The 24,749-nt window shown below is 36.1% G+C and overlaps 2 protein-coding genes across 2 annotated transcripts in view; one reads left to right on the forward strand and one right to left on the reverse strand.

Moving 5' to 3' along the window:
• Window positions 1-1,336: 1,336 nt before the first annotated feature.
• Window positions 1,337-2,963, reverse strand: LOC137400673 (intraflagellar transport protein 46 homolog). The gene is made up of 3 exons (XM_068087008.1): window positions 2,710-2,963; window positions 2,324-2,461; window positions 1,337-2,167 (listed from the first exon to the last, which is right to left on the reverse strand). Exons 1-3 carry the CDS (start codon window positions 2,936-2,938, stop codon window positions 1,449-1,451), a joined length of 1,086 nt encoding a protein of 361 aa, XP_067943109.1. The 5' UTR covers window positions 2,939-2,963; the 3' UTR covers window positions 1,337-1,448.
• Window positions 2,964-5,765: 2,802 nt separating this feature from the next.
• LOC137410593 (trichohyalin-like) overlaps window positions 5,766-24,749 on the forward strand; it is a 30,033-nt gene continuing 11,049 nt past the window's right edge. The window contains exons 1-14 of the mRNA XM_068096040.1: window positions 5,766-5,832; window positions 7,104-7,400; window positions 8,480-8,491; window positions 8,674-8,884; window positions 10,736-11,457; window positions 11,737-11,939; window positions 15,624-15,786; window positions 15,874-15,974; window positions 16,712-16,902; window positions 18,047-18,134; window positions 18,219-18,380; window positions 19,550-19,694; window positions 19,870-20,082; window positions 22,112-22,269. Of these exons, the coding sequence (XP_067952141.1) occupies window positions 5,766-5,832; window positions 7,104-7,400; window positions 8,480-8,491; window positions 8,674-8,884; window positions 10,736-11,457; window positions 11,737-11,939; window positions 15,624-15,786; window positions 15,874-15,974; window positions 16,712-16,902; window positions 18,047-18,134; window positions 18,219-18,380; window positions 19,550-19,694; window positions 19,870-20,082; window positions 22,112-22,269 (2,733 nt within the window). The remainder of the gene's footprint in view (window positions 5,833-7,103; window positions 7,401-8,479; window positions 8,492-8,673; window positions 8,885-10,735; window positions 11,458-11,736; window positions 11,940-15,623; window positions 15,787-15,873; window positions 15,975-16,711; window positions 16,903-18,046; window positions 18,135-18,218; window positions 18,381-19,549; window positions 19,695-19,869; window positions 20,083-22,111; window positions 22,270-24,749) is intronic.

Consider the following 24,749-nt stretch of genomic DNA (forward strand, 5'->3'; position numbering starts at 1 on the left):
AGTACCCTGACAGGCTAGTTTTTTGTGAGAGGTAATCAGGTGTGCCGATAAATCATAGAGAATGAGTATTTCCACACTTACTCCAAAAACTTGGAAAGTTAATGATTAGCGCAGATGGCAGCATGCTGACCTGTTAAGGGTTTGAATCCCATATGATGCAATCTTTTTTCTCTAACCATGGCTTTGGACAGACAAGCACGGCTCTTATTATAGTAAAGATATAATACTTTTAAGAAACTACAGTGTATCAGCATTCTAGTTGACTGCAGGAAACTTGCTAGCTTTGTTTGGATGTAGAAAGAAAAGACATACAGGTATATAATAGTTCTCTGCTGCTTATCAAAGGTGTCAATATGAGTGACACCTTCACACGACATTAAAAACTGACTGAATCATTGGTTTAACTCTTGTCAGAATGCTGATATAGTAGGTTTACTTACAGGTGCTGCAGTTTATTCTGATCCATCTTACCTAGTTGGGGACCTTCTTGACTGCAATGCCACGGTGCTAGACTCTCCTATATTTGGAGATATCGAATGCAACTCTAGCTTTACTCCAACCTTTCCAATGTAAGTTCTTAGCGACATGCTAACTAACAAATAAACTGCAATGTAGATTTGTTACTCTCGCTCTTTGCAGTGTTATATGTTTGTAACATATGTCCTTAGTGACATGCCAATTTACATTACAACACAGTGTTTTGCAAAAGTTTTTTCTTTTAATATACATAATTTACTTTAGTCTTTTTTTCATTCTCGTAATCTAATTTGCTGTAAACAGCATTGATCAGTGTAAATAAAATATCTATCTATGCTAACTGGCAAATGGCAACTGGCAAGTGGACTGCAATGTAGTTTAGTAAATTTCGCATTTTGCAACGTTACATGTTTTTTGTAAGATAGCCTGTAATCACCTAGTCACGAGCTACATGTCATCATTGTTAGTTTATATTGCAGATTCACTCATAAAAACTAGTTTATCAGCTTGTGGATATTGTATTATAACCATCGCTGCTAGTATGAGCAATTTCTACTGTTTTAGTTAGGGCTTAGCAAATTGTTTAAAAATGCAGTGGGTTGTTGCATTTTTAATATAATGCTGCTTTTTTAGTGATTATTCCATTGAACACACGGATAATAACACAACCGAGAGTGATACATTGGCATGCTCAAGTGACATCAGCATCAACACTCCTCATGCGTCCTGTTCAGAAGTACTACTAGATCTAACAGCTGTTCCCATCTTAGAAGACAACACCGATGATGAAGACCTTTTGCTATCGCGTAACGATATCCTATAATTTTAACCTTATACGGCTTTTAGTAGCATTCTTGAATATGTGTACATATAATTTTATTGTATATTTTTAACAAAAAGAATCAGATAGTGAATAAAATTAAATATTCGTAAACAAGAGTTATCAGTCAGCAGTGAGGTGACGACACATTTTAGAGGACAAGTGAGTTACCAGCTGCCTCCTCCGCTAACTTGAGCTTGTTATCGAGTCGATTGTCGTCAGCAAGTGACTTGAAGTGTTGTGAATTTTTAAACTCTGAAAAGAGGGTGAAGAGGACATGCAGCGATTGCACCCTGTTTTTGTGCACAGGTATATCGAGAATGGCGCATATGAGATCAACATACTGTGACAAATCACATTCCAGCTCAGCTGATGGCAGACCAACTTCCTTAAGCAGTTCCTCAAATGATGGCGGCCACTCCTGCATCAGAGCATCTATCTCAGGCATATTCTTTTGGTAGTGAACTGTTGGTGGCGGCTTAGATCTGTGCAGTTCACTGATATTAGCAATCCAGTTTTCAACTGCCTTTGGGTTTTTTTCCGCATTTTCTAAACTTCGTACAACCATGGCTTTATGCGTGGTCTGCTTGGAGATGGCTCGTAATTGCAAATCTAACACTGTAGGATCGGATTGTTTGGCGCATGGCTCATCCAATACATATAGACCGAGTTGCTCTGGCTTGTTGTCTGGGCGATTCACTTTGATAAAGGCATCAATATCACCAACAGCGGGAATGTAGTCCGGAATGAAAGGCTTTAGCTTGTGATCTAGTTCGATTGATTGTGGGGTGTACCTTGTGATGTATTGGAATAGATCTTTTATTTCTGGTGACACTGGAAGATGCTCATATTCTGTAGGATCATATGCACCTGCAGCACAAATGGCAATATTAATAACAAAACAGCAATTGGTTACAGTAACTAAGTAGGAAATGATAACATAACACAAAAAACCATTTCAGAACATGTATTAATGATTGAAATGTTTTTACATATAATCAGTAAATGAATTCATTGAACTCTAACCTTCAATCTGTTGTCCATTATCATCATCATCGTCGTCATCTTCAGAGTCTTCGGAGTCCTCATCGTCATCCTCCTCTTCGAACTGTTGCCCACCGGCTGCTGCTGGTTGATTCTGTTTTATCATGTCTCCTCCACCGCCTGTGAAAAATATGGAAAGCTCATTGTTAAAGCAACTGTTCAAAATATTGTTGAATTAAAACTTTAAAAGGTTACTACTAACTAGAGTAAACATTGATATCATCTGAAACTTTTGTTATGTTCAACTATTTTACCTATAAACCTACTCGCTAACCTTTATTTCAATATAACTAATGTTCAAGCTAGTAATAAAACAAATGTTAATAACTAATATTTGCCCAAATTTGCTAATGAGCACATGCACCTACCAGCATCATGATCAGGTGCACCGGTCACAATGTCGTCTTCATAGTTGTTTGACATTCTTGAATCTGGTGGCGTATCACCTCGACTTCTACCTCTTTGGCCAGAAGCTGGTATTCGTGGACTAGGTGTGTATATGCTGGCTACTTCCTCTGAATCAGGAACGTCAAGAGATTCGTCAAACGGCTGATTTTGGTGTATTTCGGCCCCCTGATCACTCTCTGAATCAGCCATGGGTTACATCCGCACGATAGTGAATGCTTTGGAATGCGTCGAAAGAAAATAAAATAGGCGGACTCGTTAAAACTTTCAATCTTTAAAATGGATTGGAATATCTAAAATATATAGTGCTCTAAACAACGATAATAATTAAAATTTTATTAATTTGGGTTTTAAATTATTTAATCAAATAAGTAAAATGTTTCTGCTAATTTATTTTGCTAAAACAGTAACATTTTAGCTGCAATAAGTTGTGAAAGAAATTGTCTTACTTCACTGAACAACAGTTCAAAAACGCAGGCTATGCTTCCGTTGCTATGGTGAGCTCATAAATATGGCGGTCAATTGTTCAAATTATAGCGTGGTCGCTTAATTTGTAGAATATACGTCCGAGCGAAATCTTACAATTGCAAACGGTATTTGGTTGTTTAGCAACTATTTTAAAGTATTATTTGATTTATTTTTGGCAGTGGAATTTGTAGTTAATAGTTGCTATGAGTGTTATTAAATAAAATATAAAAATAATATATACTCTTGTTAGGGCTTAAAAGAAACGTTCATTTGAATAAAGGGGTTAAGCATATTCTGTAGCTGCGAGCAGAATTTAGAAATACTCACCTTATTTTAGTTAACCGTCATTTTTTCCCCAGTTTTTCGTCTTTCAAAAAAATGTTGTGCTAATGTTTTGAAATTAAATCTGGCTGAAAAATGAATTGACTTTTCAACTGTTTTGTTAAGGCTCAAAATGCTACACTTGAACCTATATAACATGCCATTGCACTTGGTTAACAGTGTAATCACAAACCTATTTTGTCAAGACTTGGCAGCCATTGTAGGAAGCTTATCGTTTTCGTAGATTGCTGCAGGTATTTTACTTATGCCGCATGTGCTTTGATGGAATACTTTTTTTACAATTTTTGACGGGCCGTTTGACTTGTACTCTTTGAATGATGGACCAACCTAGTTTTACAAGGAATGATTTTGTTAAAAGTGTCTCATCCATAATTTTTGTTGGCGTAGTACTATCAGACCTGCCAACCCAAGAGTGGGGCAATGCGTGAGATTTGGTTTTGGGGCAATTGATGTATCAATGATAGTATATATAAAATTGTGGAAATTGGGGCAAAAATCTCACGCATTTCCATTTTTTTTCTTTGAGGTGATTGCCTGAGTCTCACGCCCAATGCGTGAGAGTTGGCAGGTATGAGTACTATATAATCACCTGAATTATATATTTTTATTGTCTGAAGTGTTAGTTGGCAGAAGCATAAGTTAAGGCTTGAATAAACAAGAAGTCATTTTCTCACTGCTCTTCTTTTAAAGATCAGCTTTGACTAGCACCATAAATTAAGTACATCATCTGTTATAAATACAGCTATCAGGTTATCACACAAGTCCTCATTTTGAGAAATTTGGTCATGAATAATAATTTAAGTGAAATTTGCATAGAAACATAATTGAGGTAACCTTCTTTAAATTTTCTAATCACAAATGCAGTCCGTTATACCATTGTTGATGTTAATAAAAAGGTAAAATAACATTAATATGCTTCCAGATGTATGTAAAAAATAAGAAGTATATTAGAAGAACTATTATTGTCTAAAGTAATGTCCCATCATGATATGTCAACTGCAGTGGAGAGATGATTACAAATATCTTCAATGCAATATGGAGGTTGACTTGCTTGTTGTACTTGAAGTAGGCAGATCTATTAGGATTGGAATTGGTTTTTCCTTGACCTCTATGGCTGAATGCCCTTCTTTTTTAGCAACGACCTGTGAATACCTTTGCCAGTATCTGTGTTCAGAGCATCACAGAAAGCTGCTACTTTTGAAATAAAAAGTTTGAGTAAATCTTTTGGAAATCCACAAGGCTGACATCCTATTTTTATGTTCTGGTCTTTAATATTCTATTCAAACACGTATTTGACAACTAACTTGAATAAATCACAGCAACTTTGCTGGAGACATTTTGCCAGATTTACCACAACTGTAGTTCAAGGTCATGACCTTTCAATTAGAAGTCATGTGTGATATTAACTGAGCTAGTCTGACTAGTCTTATGTGATTTTGCTGGTTGTCTTGTTTCTCTAAATTATCCCTGGCATGAACAAGAAATATTACATATGTCATGCCACATAGCCCTATCTTTTGTTTTTGTTAGTTGGAATAATAAATGCTATAGTTTTTATATTTATTGAAGTCAATACATCTCAATAAATGTATAATTGTTTTATTCCTGTCAATGCTCTATGCTGATTACAGTAAGTCATCTTACAAATTGCAAAATTGTGCAAGTGTGGCAATTACTGGTTATAAAAAGAGCCCTGATTTCAAAGAATTTCCAAGGTTGCTTTTGTGCTACATTGAAAGCTTAACTAATTTGTTAATTTTAAGTTAAAATCAATGCTTTGTTTCATTTATTGTTTATTATCTATGTTTTTCTTGTTTCTCTTTCTTTTGGTGGAAAGCTGTCGTTAACCTTTTTTGTGGAATTAGCTCATCTTTTAAATTGACATTTAAAGGATACATATTTACTGGTATTGAACACTCAAACAGTCATAGTATTACACGTATCTCTGCCCCGCCAACCAGCATACATAGTAACTACACATAGTAATTAATGGATAGATATTTACTTATTGTCGTAGCATTTCTGTTGATTACAACAGGTTGTCTGCTAGTATGATGTGTGTTTCACAATACCCGCTACAGCAATAATATTTCAGTACAGTCTTGAATTTGTAAGTCACTTTCTGATAATATATAGTATGCTTTTTGGTGAAGTATGGTCATATTGTCAAACTGAGGTCATCTATACAATGAGATATATTAGTTGTAGAATGGCTGCCTCAAGGTATCAGTATGAGCCAACGTCTTATGGACGAAGTGGACCTCCGTGGAAACAAGGTGAGCTCACTTGTTAGCACGACAAATAAACCACAATTGTAATCATACTGCCGAGTTTTCCTCGCTAGATAAATGCTATGAATCAGAAAAATTCTAGCTCAGATTCTAGATAAAAGATCTAGAATTAATTGTATCATTACCGAGTCATCTTTTATTGTAATTGTAGGAAAGCAGACTTAATCTAGCTATTACTTGCTAATCATTTCACATTTACACCCTTTTATAGTTCGTTTTATTTTTTTAAATTTAATTGACCAGCACAAACATTTTTCTCATGATATGAAGTTTGAAAGTTACAGTTGTTTGACAAAGTTTGAAAACCTTTACAGTTGTTTTTATTTTTTTCTCAATTTATTTCAACTACACAAAACACTTCTCCCACGATATGCAGTTTGAAAGATAGAACACCAAAAGTATTTCTGTCCAAAGTATTACCCGGGCAACGCCGGGTAGCACAGCTAGCAGTAAGCTCTGAATGTTAGATTTAGATTCCAACTAAACTTTAGAGGAAATTTTATTTTATGTCTGAAAGTGTTTGTTTGCTCTAAAAAATCGACAAACTAAAAACATTCTAGAGGAAGTTCAGACACTTGGTAAAATGGTAAAAAATATTAAAATTTCTGTTAAAATATAAGTGACAAGAGAACACAACTGACAATTTTTTACTACAGCGTATATATCATAAAAGAGAAAAACTACTTTTGCTTAAAAGGAATGATGACTGCAAAACAAACAGTTCAAAGATATGAGTATGATATGGTCAATCGCGAGTATGAACGTGTTCAAAGCTTGTATCATTTTTATGCCTCTGTTGTGATCCAGACATACAAACAACACTGGGTATTAAAATATGCAATATTCTTTTACGTTCTTTTTACTTTCTAAGCAAATGAAAACTGCTTCCAGAGTTGTCATTGGTGGACTGGGTGTTTCTATCTCTTCTATGTTCTTTTCTTGTCTGATACAATGAGTAATATTCTAGTCGAGTTACTGTTAGTCACCTTCTCAGGTCGGTCTACTCGAGAGATTCTCAGTTTAACCAGTCACTCATACTTTTCCCATATGCTCATATAATACACTGTTTCATAGCTCTTGTTCCACGCAAGTTGAAGTCATTAATGAAACTCTACAATTGAAATACAAACATCAAAGATCGCTCATAATATTGCAGTCTATCTTTGATCTATGTTATTAAAGCGATCAAAGAGCTCATAATCGATAGACTAGCTGCTCATTGCCATTACATAAAATCATTGTTAAATTGATTGTAGATTCTAGAAATGATGACAAAAAGAAATTCAGCTATAAAGAGAAAACCAATAAGATCCCTTTAAGAGACCAGCTGAAACAAGCTGAAGCTGCTCGTCTGTTAGAAAAGACGCAGAGAGACGCACAGATTCGTGCGAATCGATTGCTGATGGAGCGAAGACGCCAGGAGGAAGAGAAGAAAAAGAAGAAAGATGCTAGCGGCTCTGGATATGTAACACTCACACAAGACCAGCTGTCTACCATTCTAAATACTCTGTCAAAGGTTCAGGGTGCAACTAGCGGAGTGAACCTCGATGTAGGTCAGTACGTTTAAAACTGTCTTAAACTGCCTTTACGTTGAGTAACAGTTTATGGCATCCTTATGCCACTGAATGACCTGCTGACTAGCATTGCAATATTTTGTTGTTCCTGCCTGATATGTTATAGTTATAAAGTTTATATTATATATATCATTATATTATATAGTTTATTTATTATATTTGATATAGTACACTGGCTGTCCTGTGTGCCGTGAGAGCTCATCAGGTGTAATAAGTATCTGTACAATTATTCTGCAACGCAGTATAGTGGTAGAGTGGCGCAGTTGGTAGTGTGCGTGCATAATAAGCTGTACATCTGGGTTTGACACCCACATGGGGCAATCTTTTTTCCTAGCACTCTTAGCTAGGACTTCAGACGGACGGACAAACTTGGCTCTTATTATAGTAAAGATTTATTCTGTACTTTTGCTACTTAGTTTTGTTACTTTTGTAAGTAACATGAACTCTTTTGCTTGAAGTATCACCATTAGATTCTATAGTGTTGTTAAGGGTTATTCTGTTTCGATTTAATTTTTCTGTCAATCTCAGTGTAGGTAACTGAATGCTATATTTTTTCTGAATAGCTCGTTTGGATGGCAATGTGTAATGAATGCGATGGCCCGAGTATATATTTGGCTGAGTTGGTCATTTTGAGATAAAAATATAGAAGTTTTAAGGTGCCGAAATTTTGTTTAGTTTTCATTTTATTTAAATCTTGTTGAGTTCATTGTGAAGTTGCTACAACCACAACTCGCCGTTGAACCTAAGATTTCATGATTAGCAGGTTATTTTGAATTTAAACCAGTATTTACTGTATTTTAGTTATTGTTTCAAATAAATATTTGTGACACCTATGACACGTCTGTTCTAATGACAGTAGTTCTATAGTTGTCTCCACTCTGTCTAAACTTTGCATATATAGAATTACTTTTTATGATTTTCTGATTTTCCACCTGATGAACAAGCATCCTTACACACAGGTTTATAAACATATTCTTAAATTTTATACAAGTACCTTTACATGTTGAAAGTGACTCAGTTGCATCTAATGAAGTTTATGCAAATGCTATTTCTTCCAGGTGCTTTAGCTGGTAAGTTTTCACTCTAGTCACTGGTAACTCAAGCTTTCACTTGCTGGCACACCATAGCTCTCTAAAACCCTTTATTTCACTCGTAGCACTGGCACCAAGTATAGTTGATTTTTCTGGAGTGAATGCACATTTAGCTGGTTCGTTCATCTACGTCAGAAGTTTCTAGAGCATTGTGCTTGCAGACGATAAGAATCATTTGAAGTTGACTATTGAGAAACCGGATAGCAGAGAAAGCACCCAATCAGCTACGTCAAATACTCAGCAATTAGAGAATATTCTTAGCCTTTCAAAGAGGGTTGCCATGCCTGAACGAGAGAGTAGAAGAGCGAGTGATGCTGATCAGAAACCTTCTTCGACGAGTAAAAATCTTACTAAGCCTTCTAACAAACACAAGTTAGTATACAGCTCATCATTTTCTTCCTGTTTGTAAAAGTTTTAACCTGATATTATTTTATCATCACCTACATGTACAATCAACCACTGCTATAAAGTTTACTTGTAGGGTATTTTAGAAGTTTAACTTGTAGCCAGTAGGAATGGTAAAGAACCAAAACCTAGGCTTTATTACTAAGATGGCATAGGTTTTACTGTGCGGCGGTTTATCTGTGCGTTTTACCTGCTGACTGCCTCACTTGATATAAAAATGTTAGTAAGGAAATGCATTTTTTACTTCAACAGGAACTATGATATCACCTAATCCTGTATCTGATAGTCTCAGTCAGAGCTGTATAACTTCACAGAGTCTCTCGACTAACGGAATCGTATATGGGAGCTCGTTCATTTCCAAACAAACAGGCCATGCCCACTATTTTTATATAAGTTATAATGGAGAGGCCGCAACATTAACCAACAAAAATTACTCCCTTTGGCAGTCGCTCTGAAGCTGTATGTATTATACACCATTTGAAAGAAAACAAAATTTCCTACAAGAAGCTACAAATAATTTTTTGTAAAAAAGTCAAGTAAATGCAAAAAAGGGAGGTATTGAAAGCGAGGTATGAATATTCCATTAGAGATCAGAATGTCGATTGGGTTTGTTTGGAAACAAGCATTTTTGTTTCCGGTTTTGGTCGTGGGACTCTGTGAAGCTATACGGCTCTGGTCTCATTATCTTCATAAAGTAACCAGTCAAGGGAGTACGTGTAGTCAGAAGTGGAAGACAGGGGCGGGCTCTTTTCCTGACTTTAGTGGAAGACAAGACTGCTTACAATATCAGGATTTCCATCACTGCTTTTTACCTATGTATATTCTATGGTTACATTTTTACCCAGCTTTGAATGCAATGATATTTTATGGTTCAACAGCTAATAGCAAATCGAACCACGAACCTTTCTTTGCACGAAAACTTTCTCATGGTTTTGCATAAAATACAACATAATTGTGGCTCATGCTATGCATTCAGACAAATGTCATCATGTAGCTGCCTGCTTACTCGATGATTAGTTTAAAAACACTTTTTCATCGTTTGCAAGTTTTTCTTTGATCCAAGTAAAAGCCAATAACATGGCTGTTCAAAGTTCAAGCTCAATATAAAACTAAAGATCCCCAATAATGTCTATTGAAATAACTTCTAACAGGCATGCTACTTTCAAACCCTAAACTTCACACGTTGAACAGGGTATAAATCATAGGTTTAATTACATAATAAATTATATTCACTCACAAATGTAATGTAAACCAGATTTAGAAAGAAGAGATAATTTGCTTTTTGGGCACAATAGATGAATTTACAAATGATGCTGAGTAGTAGGTTACAAACTAGCAGCGCTAGACAGGTTTATCCATAGACAGACAGTTTATAACCGCTTCTAGAAAGCTTGTTAGTGTTAAAAGTGTGTGTATTTAACCAGAACAGGTTTCAACTATCTATTAGAGTCATTCTGCCATTGCTTTTGTCATCTGATCAACTTTGCATCTGATCAACTTGCCCTCTCATCTATTTGCCTTCTGATCTACTTGCCCTCTGTTCTACTTGACATATGATCAACTTGCTCTCTTATTTATTTGCCCTCTGATCTACTTGCCCTCGGGTCTACTTGCCCTACTGTCTGCTTGCCGTCCGATCAACTTTCCTTCTGATCAACTTTATTTCTGATTAACTTTATTTCTGATCAAATTGCCCTGTCTTCTTATCCACTTGCCCTCCGATCATTTTGCTCTCTGATCTACTTGCCATCTTTTTTGCTTGGTATGTAAAATCAGTTTAATGTTATGACCCTTTTGAAAGCGTTTTCGTATTTACAGAGCAAATAAGCAGGTGGTTATGAACTTTAACCTCAGTAAGGAGGCAACTACAGATAAAACTGCTGATCCCGAGCGGACCAAGATGAGAAAAAAGCCACTTGGGGAGAAAAAAAGAGTCAAAGCAACAGATGAAAATTATGACAATGAAGAAACTGTATTCAAACGATCTCCTGCCAAAGTGGTCGTCATAGACGATGCACCTCCACCATCAAAGAAAGATATCTCTCAGACAGCAGAAAAAATCGAAAAGCCTGTTGCAGAGAGCAAACAGGAAGTCGCAGGTCATGCGCAGCTTTCTCCTCGCCAGAAGCAACTTCTCATTCCGAGATCGCATATGTCTAAGGCAGAGAAGCTTCGCATGCAGCTTGAACTTGAAGCAGCTTCTATTGAGAAGTTGCAAAAAGAAAATGTGGAACAAGCTGCCAAGTTAGGTTTAGTTATAGAAGACGACAAATTAGTCGCCAAGAGTAACAATAAGCCTAAAAATTCTTCTAATTTAAAAACGGATCTAACAGAGCCTTCCAATAGAACTGATAAAAAGAACTCAGCTGTACTGGTAGAACCTGACTTCATACCAGGTCTTGGTGAAATCTCCAATTCAAATCTGCCAACTCATCGAGAGCCATCTATTACTACAAGACAGCCTCCAAAGTTGGCGGAACCACCAGCAGTACCGCTAACCAGAGCCGAGCTGAAACGTCTTCAGTGGACAAAGGAGAAAGGTCTGAGTTTATCTGTGTTTTGATTAGTAGGTCAAAAATAAATGAAAATTTAACAAAACATAGTTTTGTGTTATACTACTTTTTAGTGATATGCTGATTCTTGTTAAATAGAAGAGATTTGCTGTTGGTTTCAACCAAAACAACAGATGTAATTTTATGGAATACTATTAATACAAAAATACATTTTTAATATCGCTAACATAGTTTTTGAGCCTGAGCATTTTATTGCAACTCTATAATTAGCTTGTTTTTTATGCATTCAATATTTGTATGGTGTAGCCGAGGCTCCCGACGACTATGACCCATGGGGACGCCCAGGTGTAGGAGTCGGACCAGCCTTCTTTGGGAAGTCTCTAGAGCAGCAGCATCAGACACAAGAGCAGCCCAAGAAACAGGAGCTCACCAGCCGGCAGCAAGAACAGTTGTACTTGAAAAATGACTCTAGTCAGCTTTCTAATAGTCAGTCAAAAGCATCTGATGTGGTAAGTGTGGCTGATCTGGTTAGGAGAAGGGAAAGAGCACACTGGCAGAAATAATTATGATATTAGTCACAGATATTTAATAGTAATAATAATAAAACTAAAATCAGTTTTCTTTACTAAAATAAATTTTTTATAAAGTTTTTATAATCAGAAGATCAGTGACTTTAAAGGCATTGTTTGAACTGTAAGAAGTCATTTATGAAATTGCATTATGACCTTTAGAGTATATATAGTAGAGCAGGAGGGCATCAAAAAGCTGTCAAAAAAAGTGATTTATTCCTTTTGAAGGTGGGCTATGTGATAAGAGTAGTACCTAGATCAGAATTTCGAGCTGATGTCCAATATCTGGTTTCTACACCTCTCAGATTGTTCATTTTTGAGCAATATAATTAATATATTATTTTAATTAAACAAATGTCTGTAATGTTTTATGTGCTTCTGCCAACAATGTGATAATAAAAATGGCATAAAAATACTAAATAATTAGCAATAACCTAAGTTAAAATCAATTCTAATAACACTAAAATATTTATTATTCAAATATTAGAATAATATTACAAGTGTATTATATAATATTATGTATTCCCAGTTTGGTTGATATTGTAGCAGCGTTACAGTTTGTCCTTGTTATTCCACAACTCCTATATCATTACAGATCTACAAAACAAAATGAAAAGTATTTTTACAGACTAAGACCATGTATATATAATATTTTAGTATACATATATTCATCATTAATGCTTATTATGTTGAACCGTGTACTTTATTATGCAAGTGAAATCGCAATTAGTCAGTCTTTTATACGGTATGACACATGTATTCTAATCAAACATGAAGCACCCCTTTGGTTACAATACCTCTCGAATAATAACCTTCTAATTCGCAGTCATCTGAGTCTTCTGCATTACTACTTTTATCTCCATCTTTATTTCTATTGCTACAGCAGCTGCATCTGCACATGTTCGTACACTTGAGATCTGCGTTGTTGCATTGAAAGCGACGAGACTGGCATCTAGTTTTGCATCGACAAAACGTGTCCATGAGCACATCAGGAGGTGCTGGTTGTTCTGTCATCCATATAGCTTTAAGCTTTCCACCTTCCATAAACCATCCATGTTGCTGGGGGGATGGGGCATTGATGATGATTTGCTTGGCTCTTCTCCATATCGTGGCTTGGTAGGCAGTCCTAGGTATATGGAGATTTAACTCATCTAGTGTAGGTGGTAGGTTTGATTGTGATGTGCGAGACGGTGAGCAGAAGATCTTGTTCCGTGCTTCATTGATGTGATTTGTCTCGTCACCATATAATCTGCATATGAATGTCTCAATAGGTTCTCATATTGCACCATCAACTTTAAAATCTGTTCCCAATGATTACAGTGTGTTACAGAATTCAGGATGGTTCTTTAACAGCTTAAAAAAAGTTATCTTCCCTTTGGAATAGAATGCGCTTACACTGTCGCATCCACTTAGAGCATGGAGCCCGAGCAGTGCTTTGCATCGTTCAGTTGTGAAGACGGTAGACAGACAGCCTATGATTACATATCTCAACTGCTTCTTCTTACCACAGCAGTAAATGAGTTTCTGTGATAGCAGCTCATCCACTAGAGATAGACAGCTTAGGAAAACATCTGTGTCCTGGCACTTGATTAGAACTTTTGAGCTGGGTTTGTCTTCCATTATTTTTGCGATAAGTGATAACATGCCCGTATCTGCCTCCTCGCGGTCTGATGTCAAATTATCTATTTGGCTTACAGCGATTGATCCATCAAGATCATAGCTGAACATGTAGCATTCTTGAGAAAAAGCTGTTACAAGATCTATTTTCTGCTTCACAGTTGACTTGCTTCATGTATCCTTAGAGAGTGTCAGGCTCTGAATTTTGGCTATAGCATCAACCACAACCGCGTCAAAGACTGGTAGCTGATCCTGGTTAACATAAATTGATGGTTGATCAGCAGCATCTTTCTCAACAGCAGCCATGAGAGCCAACTTAGCAGTCTTCAATATAGAACCATCAGAGTTAGCCAGGGACCAGCTGATGTTGCCATGAGAGAATGATAACACTTTTCTCAAATCCAAGTTACGCTGTTGGCTGATCACTACCAAATTCTCAAACAATCTGTGCGAACACTCTAGGACTTTTTATTTTGATTTCTTAGCTGATAGTAATGTGGTGAAGGTTTTGAGCTTGTTTGACTTAATAGATGCATTGAAATCAATCTCTTCGGTGCTTAATCTCTTCTGGACAAATTCTGAAAGCTGTTTCTCTCCTATCACATTTGCCATTTCAAGATCCTTGGTACTTCACTTCAATAGAGGCTTTTGTGCCACTGGTAATATGTACTAGCTTGGTGGTTTGAAACGCAAACGGATTTATTCTTGCTGTTATGAGTCTTTCATGACTTTCCTCATTTCCTCATCAGCCTTCCATGCCTTTTCACGCATCTCATAACTTGCTGCATCTGAATCACTAAGCACTGACATCTTCTTCATGTCTATATGTACAGCTGTTCGTTCCGGGTGAGATGGAGTCAGTGTTGAGAGGTCAATGGCTTCCTGGTAAACTCTATGATTCCACCGTGAGACTTTGAGACTCTTTTAACTGTTTGCTCAATAGATTGATCACAAGTGATAGAGCTGAATGGACAGTGATGTCGTGATTGATAAGTAAAATACCCCTTCTTCATAAGAGCCTCATACACCTTGCTATGCGATACTTTCCGATTAGTCATCTCTGCATAGTACAGTGTGCCATATCTAGCATAGTTTGTGTGGTCATATGCAAAAACCAAGGAAGGATCATACATATAATTTATCTATACATTTATGTCCAAATTGTAGGCTATAACACGTCATGTAAACTGCAAAGAGTTAGTTTTGCTGCTCACAAAATGTGCAGACAAAAATGACAATGTTTTCTTTTTCTCCCACCAAAGTACCATTATCATGAAGTAATCATCATGAATTTGTAAAGTAATAGTCTAGTTTCACCTCTTCTGCTGTATCACATTCTTCTATCTCTTTTCATGTCTTTTCTCAGCTTTTTCCATAACGAGTTTGTTACAATACTTTTTATAACAGGCATAATGACATAACGAGTCTGAAATCTCATGAAAGTTCTCAATGCTTGGCACTTTTTGAGTAATTTCACATTGAATGCTCTTTTCTTCCAATACCAACCATCTGTTTGAATACTGTTTGGCTGTCTCATATTGAAGTTTAGTCACTCTGACTAGGGTTTCATTCACAGACTGATCAAGACAGTGAAACAAGCAGTCTTGCTGCATCCTTGGCATGGGTTAAGAAGTGCTGAAAGTTGACTCACCTAATCTCAAATACATGTAAAAGCATTTACTAACTTTCGAGATTATAAAATAGTTTTCTTTGTCTGATATGTAAGGTTTTCCAAGCAAACTTGGAGTTGTCCCCTCCCATTTCGAAAGTGCTCTCTAGCTCAGAAATGTGCAAACACATAGGTGTGAAATATTATAATTAAATTCAGCATAAATTTCTGACTATGAAACATCTTTGTTTGAGTAGCCCACCCTCGGAAGGAATAAGCTGAAAGATAAGTTTATGTTCCTGCTCTACTAATAGTATTGTATCTCTAAGTGAGAATGAAATTAACCAAATTCTATTACATCTTTAGAGTAATTCTACAAATGCAAGGGTTTGTTGTAGAATCCACTGAGGGGCCCTTTTCAGGAGCCAACAACAGGAGTGCCTATCAGCCTTCTTGGCCTTGAGAACCCACAAAGAGAAATACTGAAGCCTCCAGCACCACAGCTCAAGGAGTCTCTCACAAAGGCCCAGCTCCTCAAGCTTAAATGGGCTGAAGAAAAAGGTAGTGTCTAGCAATTCCATTTCATCAACTTTTACTTGAATCTTAAAAAGTAGTATAATAGCTTCAGACTGCACTATCTTCTTGTAGCCCAAATTCCTGAAGAATATAATCCATTTGGTAAGCCAGGGGCTGGTGCCCCCATTCGGACTGACTCTGGAACAGTACTAACCAGTTACCAATCACGACAGGTAATGAATGCCTGATGAAAAAACCTCGGTCTAACAATTTAAAGTATATTGTCATTCAGAGCTTTTTATTTTCTAATCAACAAGTTATATTTGCTTTTAGCGAAGAGCTCTTTCATAGTAACAATTTTTGGCAATTTTACAGCTACCTTGTTGCCTGGCAACAGTTGCCAATGGAAGATAGATGCATTGCTATGGTTTCTGTCTCGCCAGTTAGCCACTTTGAGTAGTCAGTATTGTCTGTTGACAGCAACTGTCATAGCCTTAGTGACTGCAATTCACTCAAATAACTATTTGTTGGTTGAATATTTGAAAAAAAAATTTCATGTCACAGGAGAAAGCAGCTCAGTCTTGAATTTATAATTTCGTTACAATTTTCGTTTTTAATCACAAATAGCTGGTGATTGCTATAAAAACATAATTTTAATTTTAGTGTAGTGAGATAAATCTATTGAATTTTACTGGGTAGTGAGATAAGTTTATTGAATTTTGCTGGGTAGTGAGATAAGTCTATTGAATTTACTGTGTAGTGAGATAAGTCTATTGAATTTTACTGTGTAGTGAGATAAGTCTATTGAATTTTACTGTGTAGTGAGATAAGTCTATTGAACTTTACTGTGTAGTGAGATAAGTCTATTGAATTTTACTGTGTATTGAGATAAGTCTATTGAATTTTACTGTGTAGTGTGATAAGTCTATTGAATTTTCAACATTATAAAACTGCTTCTGGTTATTTCTAGAAGCAGATGATGAAGAATCCAATGGAGAAATATAAGATGGAAGAGCAGGCTAGACAATTAGCGGATAAGACTGGCTTCTCAGTTCCCGAGTATGCAACAACTGTGAAAGACCGAGTGGTTGATGTACCCACTCTTGAACTGCCCTCTTTTGGTGACTCTCAGCCTCCTGCATCAGAAGAGACTGTAGCTAGGTTGGTTCTCTTTAGACTTTGCAGTCCAGTTACAAAAAAGCTGGCAGATCATGATATAGTTCTGGCGGTCTGATGGTGTCAGTTGTTTCAGTAAGTTACAATTTTAGGTGCAATTCTTGGCTATATTCATATACAGTAAAACTTCTACCTATGATGTAAATTTGTTCTAGGATCGACTTCGTTCATTTGTTTCACAGTTAAAAAACCTGTAATGGCTCAATAAACACTAGGTAATTACACATAGCATTAAAAAAAAAGTGTTTTATATAACTTTGTATATAACAAATCAACCAACTAAAAAATATTTAAAAAATGAATTAATAATTTTCACTCTCGAAATTGCAGTTTTCACAAGTTCTACACACAACACTCATTTTTTACTTGTCATGTCGTTAGGTTTGAATTTGTTGGAGTAGAACAACTCCTGGTAGATTAGGGAATGTCTGACAGGTTATCCGATGCTAAGCCCAAACAGTGATACTAAATATGATCGAACTAACAGACACGTTTGGTCATTCTCTCTGCGCCACCATTTCTTTTTTAATCTTAGTCTGTATGTGCAACAATTCTGTAAAAGATGTTCTTTACGATATTGCACATAAGAACAATTCAATAACTCGGATCAGCTAGTTACGTCTAACACTCCTCCGGTACTCCATTAGGTAACAATAGCATTGTTTGAAAAGTCGCAGCAATAATGCCAGGTCATTCAGGAGTATATCGGTCATACTGCTTGTAAGTTACTTACAGATTCCTGCTAATCATAGGTATCTTGCCATTTCATTAAATCAGTGAAGTCATAGTTGGGGCTATTCAGACGCAATTCATTGTTGTTATGTTATTTTTTATGATGACCCATTTCCTATTCTTAGCGGCTTTCGTAAATACTCTATTTTATTTATAATAGCTATATCTTGTCTTCCAAAATATGTTGTTTTTGGTGATAAAACAAGTGGAGATATGAGTCTCAGAGAGTTTGTCTAGTTAGTTTTCATGTTTAGCTATATTTAGTTTAGCTAGTTTAACTATATGCAATCAATCTGTTGCTATCTATAGCAAATTTGATTATCTAAGTAAAGTTTTTACAGGTTAACTCCGTTCCAAAAATTGTCTTCGTAGCCTGAATGTTTTGTAATTATTGTAGAAATCACATTAGAGGTCAGCTGGTGAATTTAGACCCTGCAACATTAAAGGAACGGGAGGAACAGCGTCGAAAGGAATTGCGATACCAGGTAGTTGTATAGTGATTAGAAGGTTTCGCTTATCAGGCTTTCTATGCTTTATACGAGATAGTCAACAATATCGCTTATTTACAGGAAGAAATCCGGCATCAAGTGGAAGAAAAACAGCGACAAAAACGAGAAGAGAAAATGCTGAAACTGAAGGAAGAAGCTGAGGAGGAAGCAAAGTTTAAGGCAGAGAAAAGTAACGCCCAGCAGGAAGTGCAACAAATGAGAGAGATGAATAAGCTGAAGAAGGTTTGTATTGAGGGCTTGTTGTAGGGTAGCCACTGTAGCTACTAACTTGTAGAGTATAAACACCTTGTAGAGACAATAGACGCAAGACGGATAATCTTGCTCAATATTCTTCCGTTGTAGCATCTCATGTCAGGGAATACCATTTTTAAATCTATCCTACTTGTGTTGTGATAAATTCTTGCTGTCTTGCACAAATGAGTACAGGATGTGTTGACCGTTAGCTGATGAGTTGGCATTTTTACTTTTGATTATAAATAGTAGTTCATTCGTATGCAATAATTGAAGTTTATAATGTTTCCGAGTCTCTATCATTGATATGCTATATGCTTAGTCCATACCTGAGGTAAGTCTGCTAAAAATATCCACAAGCTGTGATAATATTCTGCCTATCAACATTATATGATTGTCATTACGCTAGATATTAGTTTATATTTAGCCTTTGCTCTGCTTATGTTAGCAGGCGCTTTGGCTTTGTCATTTATTGCATGAGTGGCACAGCTTGTGATTTTGGTCATACAACCTTATTCTATAGTTTGCTTTATATGTCATACTCTATGTTTAAATCACTGCTTTGTATGTTGCAGCTGTTGTTTTATTCAGCATTAGCCAATCATGTTGTGCCAACAAAAGTTATTAACCTATCAAATAAAGCTGACAAAGATTATTAGCCAATCAAATAAAGCTAACAAAGATTATTAGCCAATTATGTAAAGCAAGAAAAGATTGTTAGCCAATCAAATGAAGCTTACAAACATAATTAGCCAATCAAATAAGGCTAACAAAGATTATTAACCAATCATGTTGTCCGAAAAAATTATTAGCCAATCATTTTTGAAAATATTGTTTATTATACTTTTGGATTTCATTTATATTTCAGCTATTAGCAAGACATACAGTGATTGCTTTAAAAAATTTTATCGTTACATTTTTAATGTCTGTTTACACTATCAAATAATCACATGAAGTACTCAGTTCATGTTAATCTATAAACTATGTGAATGTCTTATCCTGAAAATGAATTGTTATCTTACATAGACTGTCATAAATATCTACTGGCTCTTGTCTTAGAGAATGATCTTTGGCAAAATTACTAATAACACTATTTCATTTTTTAAGCTCAAATCAATTGTATATGGAACCATGCAGTTTTAACCTGTCTATAATCACAGGCTAAAGAAGTGAGCAGAGTTGATTTAGTAGCTGAGGCTATGCAAAGAGCGAAACAAGAAGCAGAAATACTCAAGGCTAAGCGAAGGCTTGAGAAGCTCCAGGCAGCAGGACATGACATCACTCACCTGAAAGCTGCCTATGAAGGTAGCTGTACGCTTTCTGAAGTTATCTCCCCTTTTCAGTCAGCAAATAATGTCCACTGATGTGTTAATTCATAAATTCTATGAACAAAGTTTACTTTTTAGCATTTAGCTTTCAAAAATTTCAACGAAGTTTTAGATGTAGTTTTATTTTTAAGGGATGTTTTCTGCTGTTGTAGAGAAATTTACTCCTCGTGTTGGTACGGTTATAACTGACATACTTACACCACGTCGAGAGTTGGGAGGCACTTCAACAGTTCCTGCATCTGTTTTATCTCCTCGGCCTCTCAACTCTCAGTCTCGTCTTAACCAGTATACAGTTGAGCCAACTCTTGTACCTGGGCTGGAGTTGTCTCCTCGCACCAACACTACACGTCAAACTGCTCGTACTGGTAAGGTTTAGTGCACTCTCTCTCCTTTGTTTCAATTTTGGTATAAGACGTATGCATGGAACATAGTTAAAAAATGTTATTTGATATATTTATGTAGCGGTGAGTTTTGTAACCACTTAAAAGTAAACCCTGAAGTCTGGAGATGTTTGCCTTTCTCAAAGCTTTGAAATTATTTGTTACAAAGTATTTCTAATTAGGTGATCATGGACATTCTTTGCTTACCTATAGTAATGAGAGAATTGATAGCCTCCGATCATTACAGTTCACAAGGTGTCATACAGCCACATTCCACACTCTTAGCCAGCCGGAGTATATGGAATTTGTGGCTATATAAACCTGCTACCAGTAATACATGTAATCCGGTACCCCCTGTACATAGGTCGGGCTGATGGCAAGTAATCCATCAACCCCCATACAAATGGGGAGGGTTAACTGGACACCCTTACAAAACCAAGAGCAACATCTGTGAAAGCACTGCGCTATAACAGTGATGCACCGTGGCATCATGGCTATTCTAGATGGCTAGAATAAACAAACATATTTATTGACCGCTACATCAAGATGAAAATGCTAGCATGTCTCCATCTGTTCTTGACTGCTGGATACCATTTCCTTCTTGCCGAGGGAGTGAATCTAGTATCCGAAAGCCAGAATCAACAGAATCAAAATTCAACAGAATCATTTTCTTCAACAGAAAGGGGTTTTGTCGAATCACTTCAAAATTTTCATGCAGATCTATGACACAATTGTAAAAGCAGCCAATCTTCAAATGTAGTCAAACCTGAACAATAATTCCCTCAACAAACAAATCTTTCAGCAGATAATTTGAACAAATACTTAACTCTGCACCAGAAACAATTTTAAGATACGACTTTGAAAGCTTCTCGAGACACTGCAGTTTGGAAGTGAGACTGGAGAGGCAGATAAAAACTAAACATAAAATAAATAATTAAAATTATATCAAATAAGTTAGTTTAGAATTCATAGCCTAAATAAGAGTAAGTTATTCCTTGTATCTCTATTGCTAACCTCTACCTCCAATTCCCACATTCTGGAACATTCTGGAATCAATACTTCAGTTTTTGTGTCTTTACTGTAAAGACACGGCCAATGAAAACATAATACATCAATTGCTACTGAATGCCCGGCGTTGTTCGAGTAATAAAAATTCTTTTGCACGGAAAATTCAATTTTAATCAGTATGTACAACAATTACCATTCTAACTTTTAAATGAAAATGTTTGTTTATTTCTGTGTGTGCTATAAGTTTAATTAAGTTTATGCTATATACATATATTGATAGCATTTTGGGTATGTCTGGGCATTTGCCTTTTAGTAGTTCAAGTGTGTTAGCCGAAGCGTGAAGCATGCATATTTTAACCAATCGCCATTAAGGCATTGTTGATAGCTCGCCTGTCTGCAGAACTGGGGTTTCGAGTTCAATTCCAGTGCGAAGCGGTTTTTACCATTTACCATTTTAAATTTTAAATGAAAGTGTTTGTTTATTTCTGTGTGTGCTATAAGTTTAATTAAGTTTATGTTATATATACATACATTTATAGCATTTTGGGTATGTCTGGGCACGTATATTTTTTTAGTACACTGGCAGTCCTGTCTGCCGTTAAAGATTAACAGTTGTAATAAGTATGTCTACAATGACTCCATAGTTAGCATGCCTGTCTGTAAAAGTGGGGTTTTTGAGTTTTAAGTCCAGTGCAGAACGGTTTTTCATTCCTAACACTAGCAAGCACTGCAAGAGTGTGTATATTATCGCTAAAACTGGACATACAGACCAACAAACAAGCACTTAGATTTATATTTTTATTATTATTGCCATTTAGTTGTTTATGTAATTTTATATATATATATATACAATGTGTTTGTTTTCATGCTAGTCGTAATTACCTTAAGTATTGGTCTTTAGGTTTTTAAGCTATAAAACAAATTAAACAAAACACAGCGTGTTCTTGTAAGAATTTTTGCTCTAACATACATACTCTGCAATAACAATGTATATTTGATAAAGTAGATGATGGGGTTGGCTACACTTCTAATCGGGTGATAACTCCACACAAATGGCAGAGTGGCCAGAAGGAAAATCTTTCACCTGTCAGAGCATTTGGAGTGCAGACAGACACACCAGGTCTTGACAAGCAGGTGCCTGACACCCTGACTTCAGAACCGAAGGTAACATGGAACACAGGCTATTAGTGACTAAAGGTTGACTTGCAACAAAATTCACATTACAGTTATTTGGTATCATAAGATTCACCATGTCTTACTCTGTTGTGTTGTAGGCGCAAAATATATGGGAATGTGATTACAAACTCTTAAAAGCTAAAAAACGAACAGTTAATCGCAGCCACACGAGACCGCTGTAGTTTGGATTCGCTTTCCAAAACAGCTCAAATGGGACGTAGTTGTTACAGGATGGTTTCTGTTTACATGCAATCTCATTCGTCGAAATAATTTCACAAATATACTTCACGCATTCAATAAAACCATGTCTATTGTTCTTACGCGTCTATTTTATCGTCATTGTAATGCTGTCACTTTTAGCGCTGATATCTTTCAACTTACCGTAAAAAATCGTTAAACTTTTTAACCTTAGCTCGAAGGAGTACATATCATTGTCTGATAAACATGATGAGCCTGTTGGTCACCTGTGATAATCGGAAGTGCTGCAAAAATTATTTTCGAAGTATTGGTCACATGATCAGATTACGACTCGACGATTAGTCCAAGCTGAAATAAAACTGTAAAGTAGTGAGCATCTATATTTGATACTGGGGTCTTCGGTAAAACCCGAAGTGTTTGTCATAAACTAGTGCTATGATAAGTTTATATTGAGCTTTTTATTGGCCTTTCAATTCACGTGAGAACATCACGTGACAAGACGATAACCAAACTGTATTGAATACGTCAGATAAATAAAGAGATTCCAATCTACGGCGGCTTTTCATTTTTGAGCTCTTAAGAGCTTGTAATCACATTTCCACGTATTTGGCACCTACAACACAACCGAGTAAGGCATGGTGAATCTTTTGATACCAAATAACTGTAATGTGAATTTTGTTGCAAGTCAACCTTTAACAAAGTGGGATGTGGTTGCGTCAAAATTGAGTTGACCTTAAAAGAAAGCATTTTTTCTCTCTATCAATTGATATGTTGTTTGTTGTGTTAGGCGAACTCATTGCCAAGATATTTGAAGATTAAAATCGAAAAAATCTGATCGCGGTAAAAACGCTTAGGCCAAAAAAACATGCCCAGACTTGCCCAAAATGATGTCACGCGTGATATATCTGTCAATATATCTCGTATTCACATCGGCTATTTGCGATAAAAGTCTAGTCCTACATGGCTCTATTGGCATGTATTTTATTTTGTATTTGCTCATGTTGGTTAGAATAAAATTTCAAATCCAGCTACAGATACATTATTATGAATGTTTCAAACGCCTCAAATAACAAATTGAAAATTTGTCTTACTTTCTCCAAATGCTGTGTAAACATTTTAGTACCGACTACCAATTCTACCGGTCTACGGTAATTCTGTCAAGTAAACTATGTAGAATAAGGTCATTGTATCGGCACAGTTCCGTCGCTACCCACACTAACGATATACAGCCTCCCAAAAGCCCCGCCCACATTATGCCTGTCGCCTATCCTGGGGCTGTATATCATTGCCCACACCGAAAACTAGTTTCTTACTACTGTAAGTATAATAAGCAAGCTGCGTCTTTGAAAAGAATATACATAGGGATAGAGTTTTAAGGATGAGAAATCTGCTGCAAACTGGAGTTGAACTCGCATTCTCCAGTTCTGCGGACATCCATATACCGTATTCAATTCACTACAATATTATGCAGATCATGTTTTGCATTATCTTTAACAATATTATTTTATTATATAATTTTTACAAGCAACAATAATTTTATCTCGGCATAAAGCTTTTATTAAAAATATTCATCAAGTCGTGGCCACTCACATAGTTTTAGCCGATACAATAAGACAAATTCATCTACTGCAGCAAACTCAAAAACATAATCGTTTATGCAGCACACATTCAAGTCTCTCTTTCCCATTTATGGCAGTTTCCACACTGACAAAGCTGCTTCGGCGGGTGGGACGACATAAACATCCTGTAATCAGTAAAACAAATGCAATAAATATATGTCATTCATAGATATGCCATTCTAATGTGTATCTATTGAAAGCTTTCAAATTGGGAGTTAGATTGCTGCGAGTGTTATTTTAAAAACGAATAAATGTTTAACAAAGGCATAAGTACGCCAAGCCAACGATTCGAAGCTTTGGTTCTGGAAGTTAAAGATTTGCATTGATCAGTCGATTTTCCTCACTTTCTGCAAGTGAGAAGTGAACATCTAAAGTCAAATCAGAAATCTAATTTACTAGATAAAACAGCCACAGAAAATTTAAAGCAAATGTAGCTAGGTGAACCGATAAATTATAAAACGATGATTAGTGATAGCAAAAGTTATAATTTTATTAATTAGTACATGTATTAATGAGTACTAAAAATATTACCTTTAGTATATTCATCAATCTAAGCCATTGTATTGCTAGATGCTATGGATTAAAAAGAAGCCGTCAAGAACTCACTGTATATACGTATTGTTGTGGAAATCAGCGCTGACTAGCCACTTG

The sequence above is a fragment of the Watersipora subatra genome, chromosome 1, assembly GCF_963576615.1.
Source record: "Watersipora subatra chromosome 1, tzWatSuba1.1, whole genome shotgun sequence".
Classification (NCBI taxonomy): domain Eukaryota; kingdom Metazoa; phylum Bryozoa; class Gymnolaemata; order Cheilostomatida; family Watersiporidae; genus Watersipora; species Watersipora subatra.

Coding starts and splice junctions, on each gene's coding strand:
- LOC137400673 (XM_068087008.1), bottom strand. CDS start 2,938: ATGGCTGATTCAGAGAGTGATCAGGGGGCCGAAATACACCAAAATCAG. Junction 2,462..2,709: donor TGCACCTGATCATGATGCTG/GTAGGTGCATGT, acceptor TATTTTTCACAG/GCGGTGGAGGAGACATGATA. Junction 2,168..2,323: donor TAATGGACAACAGATTGAAG/GTTAGAGTTCAA, acceptor TTTGTGCTGCAG/GTGCATATGATCCTACAGAA.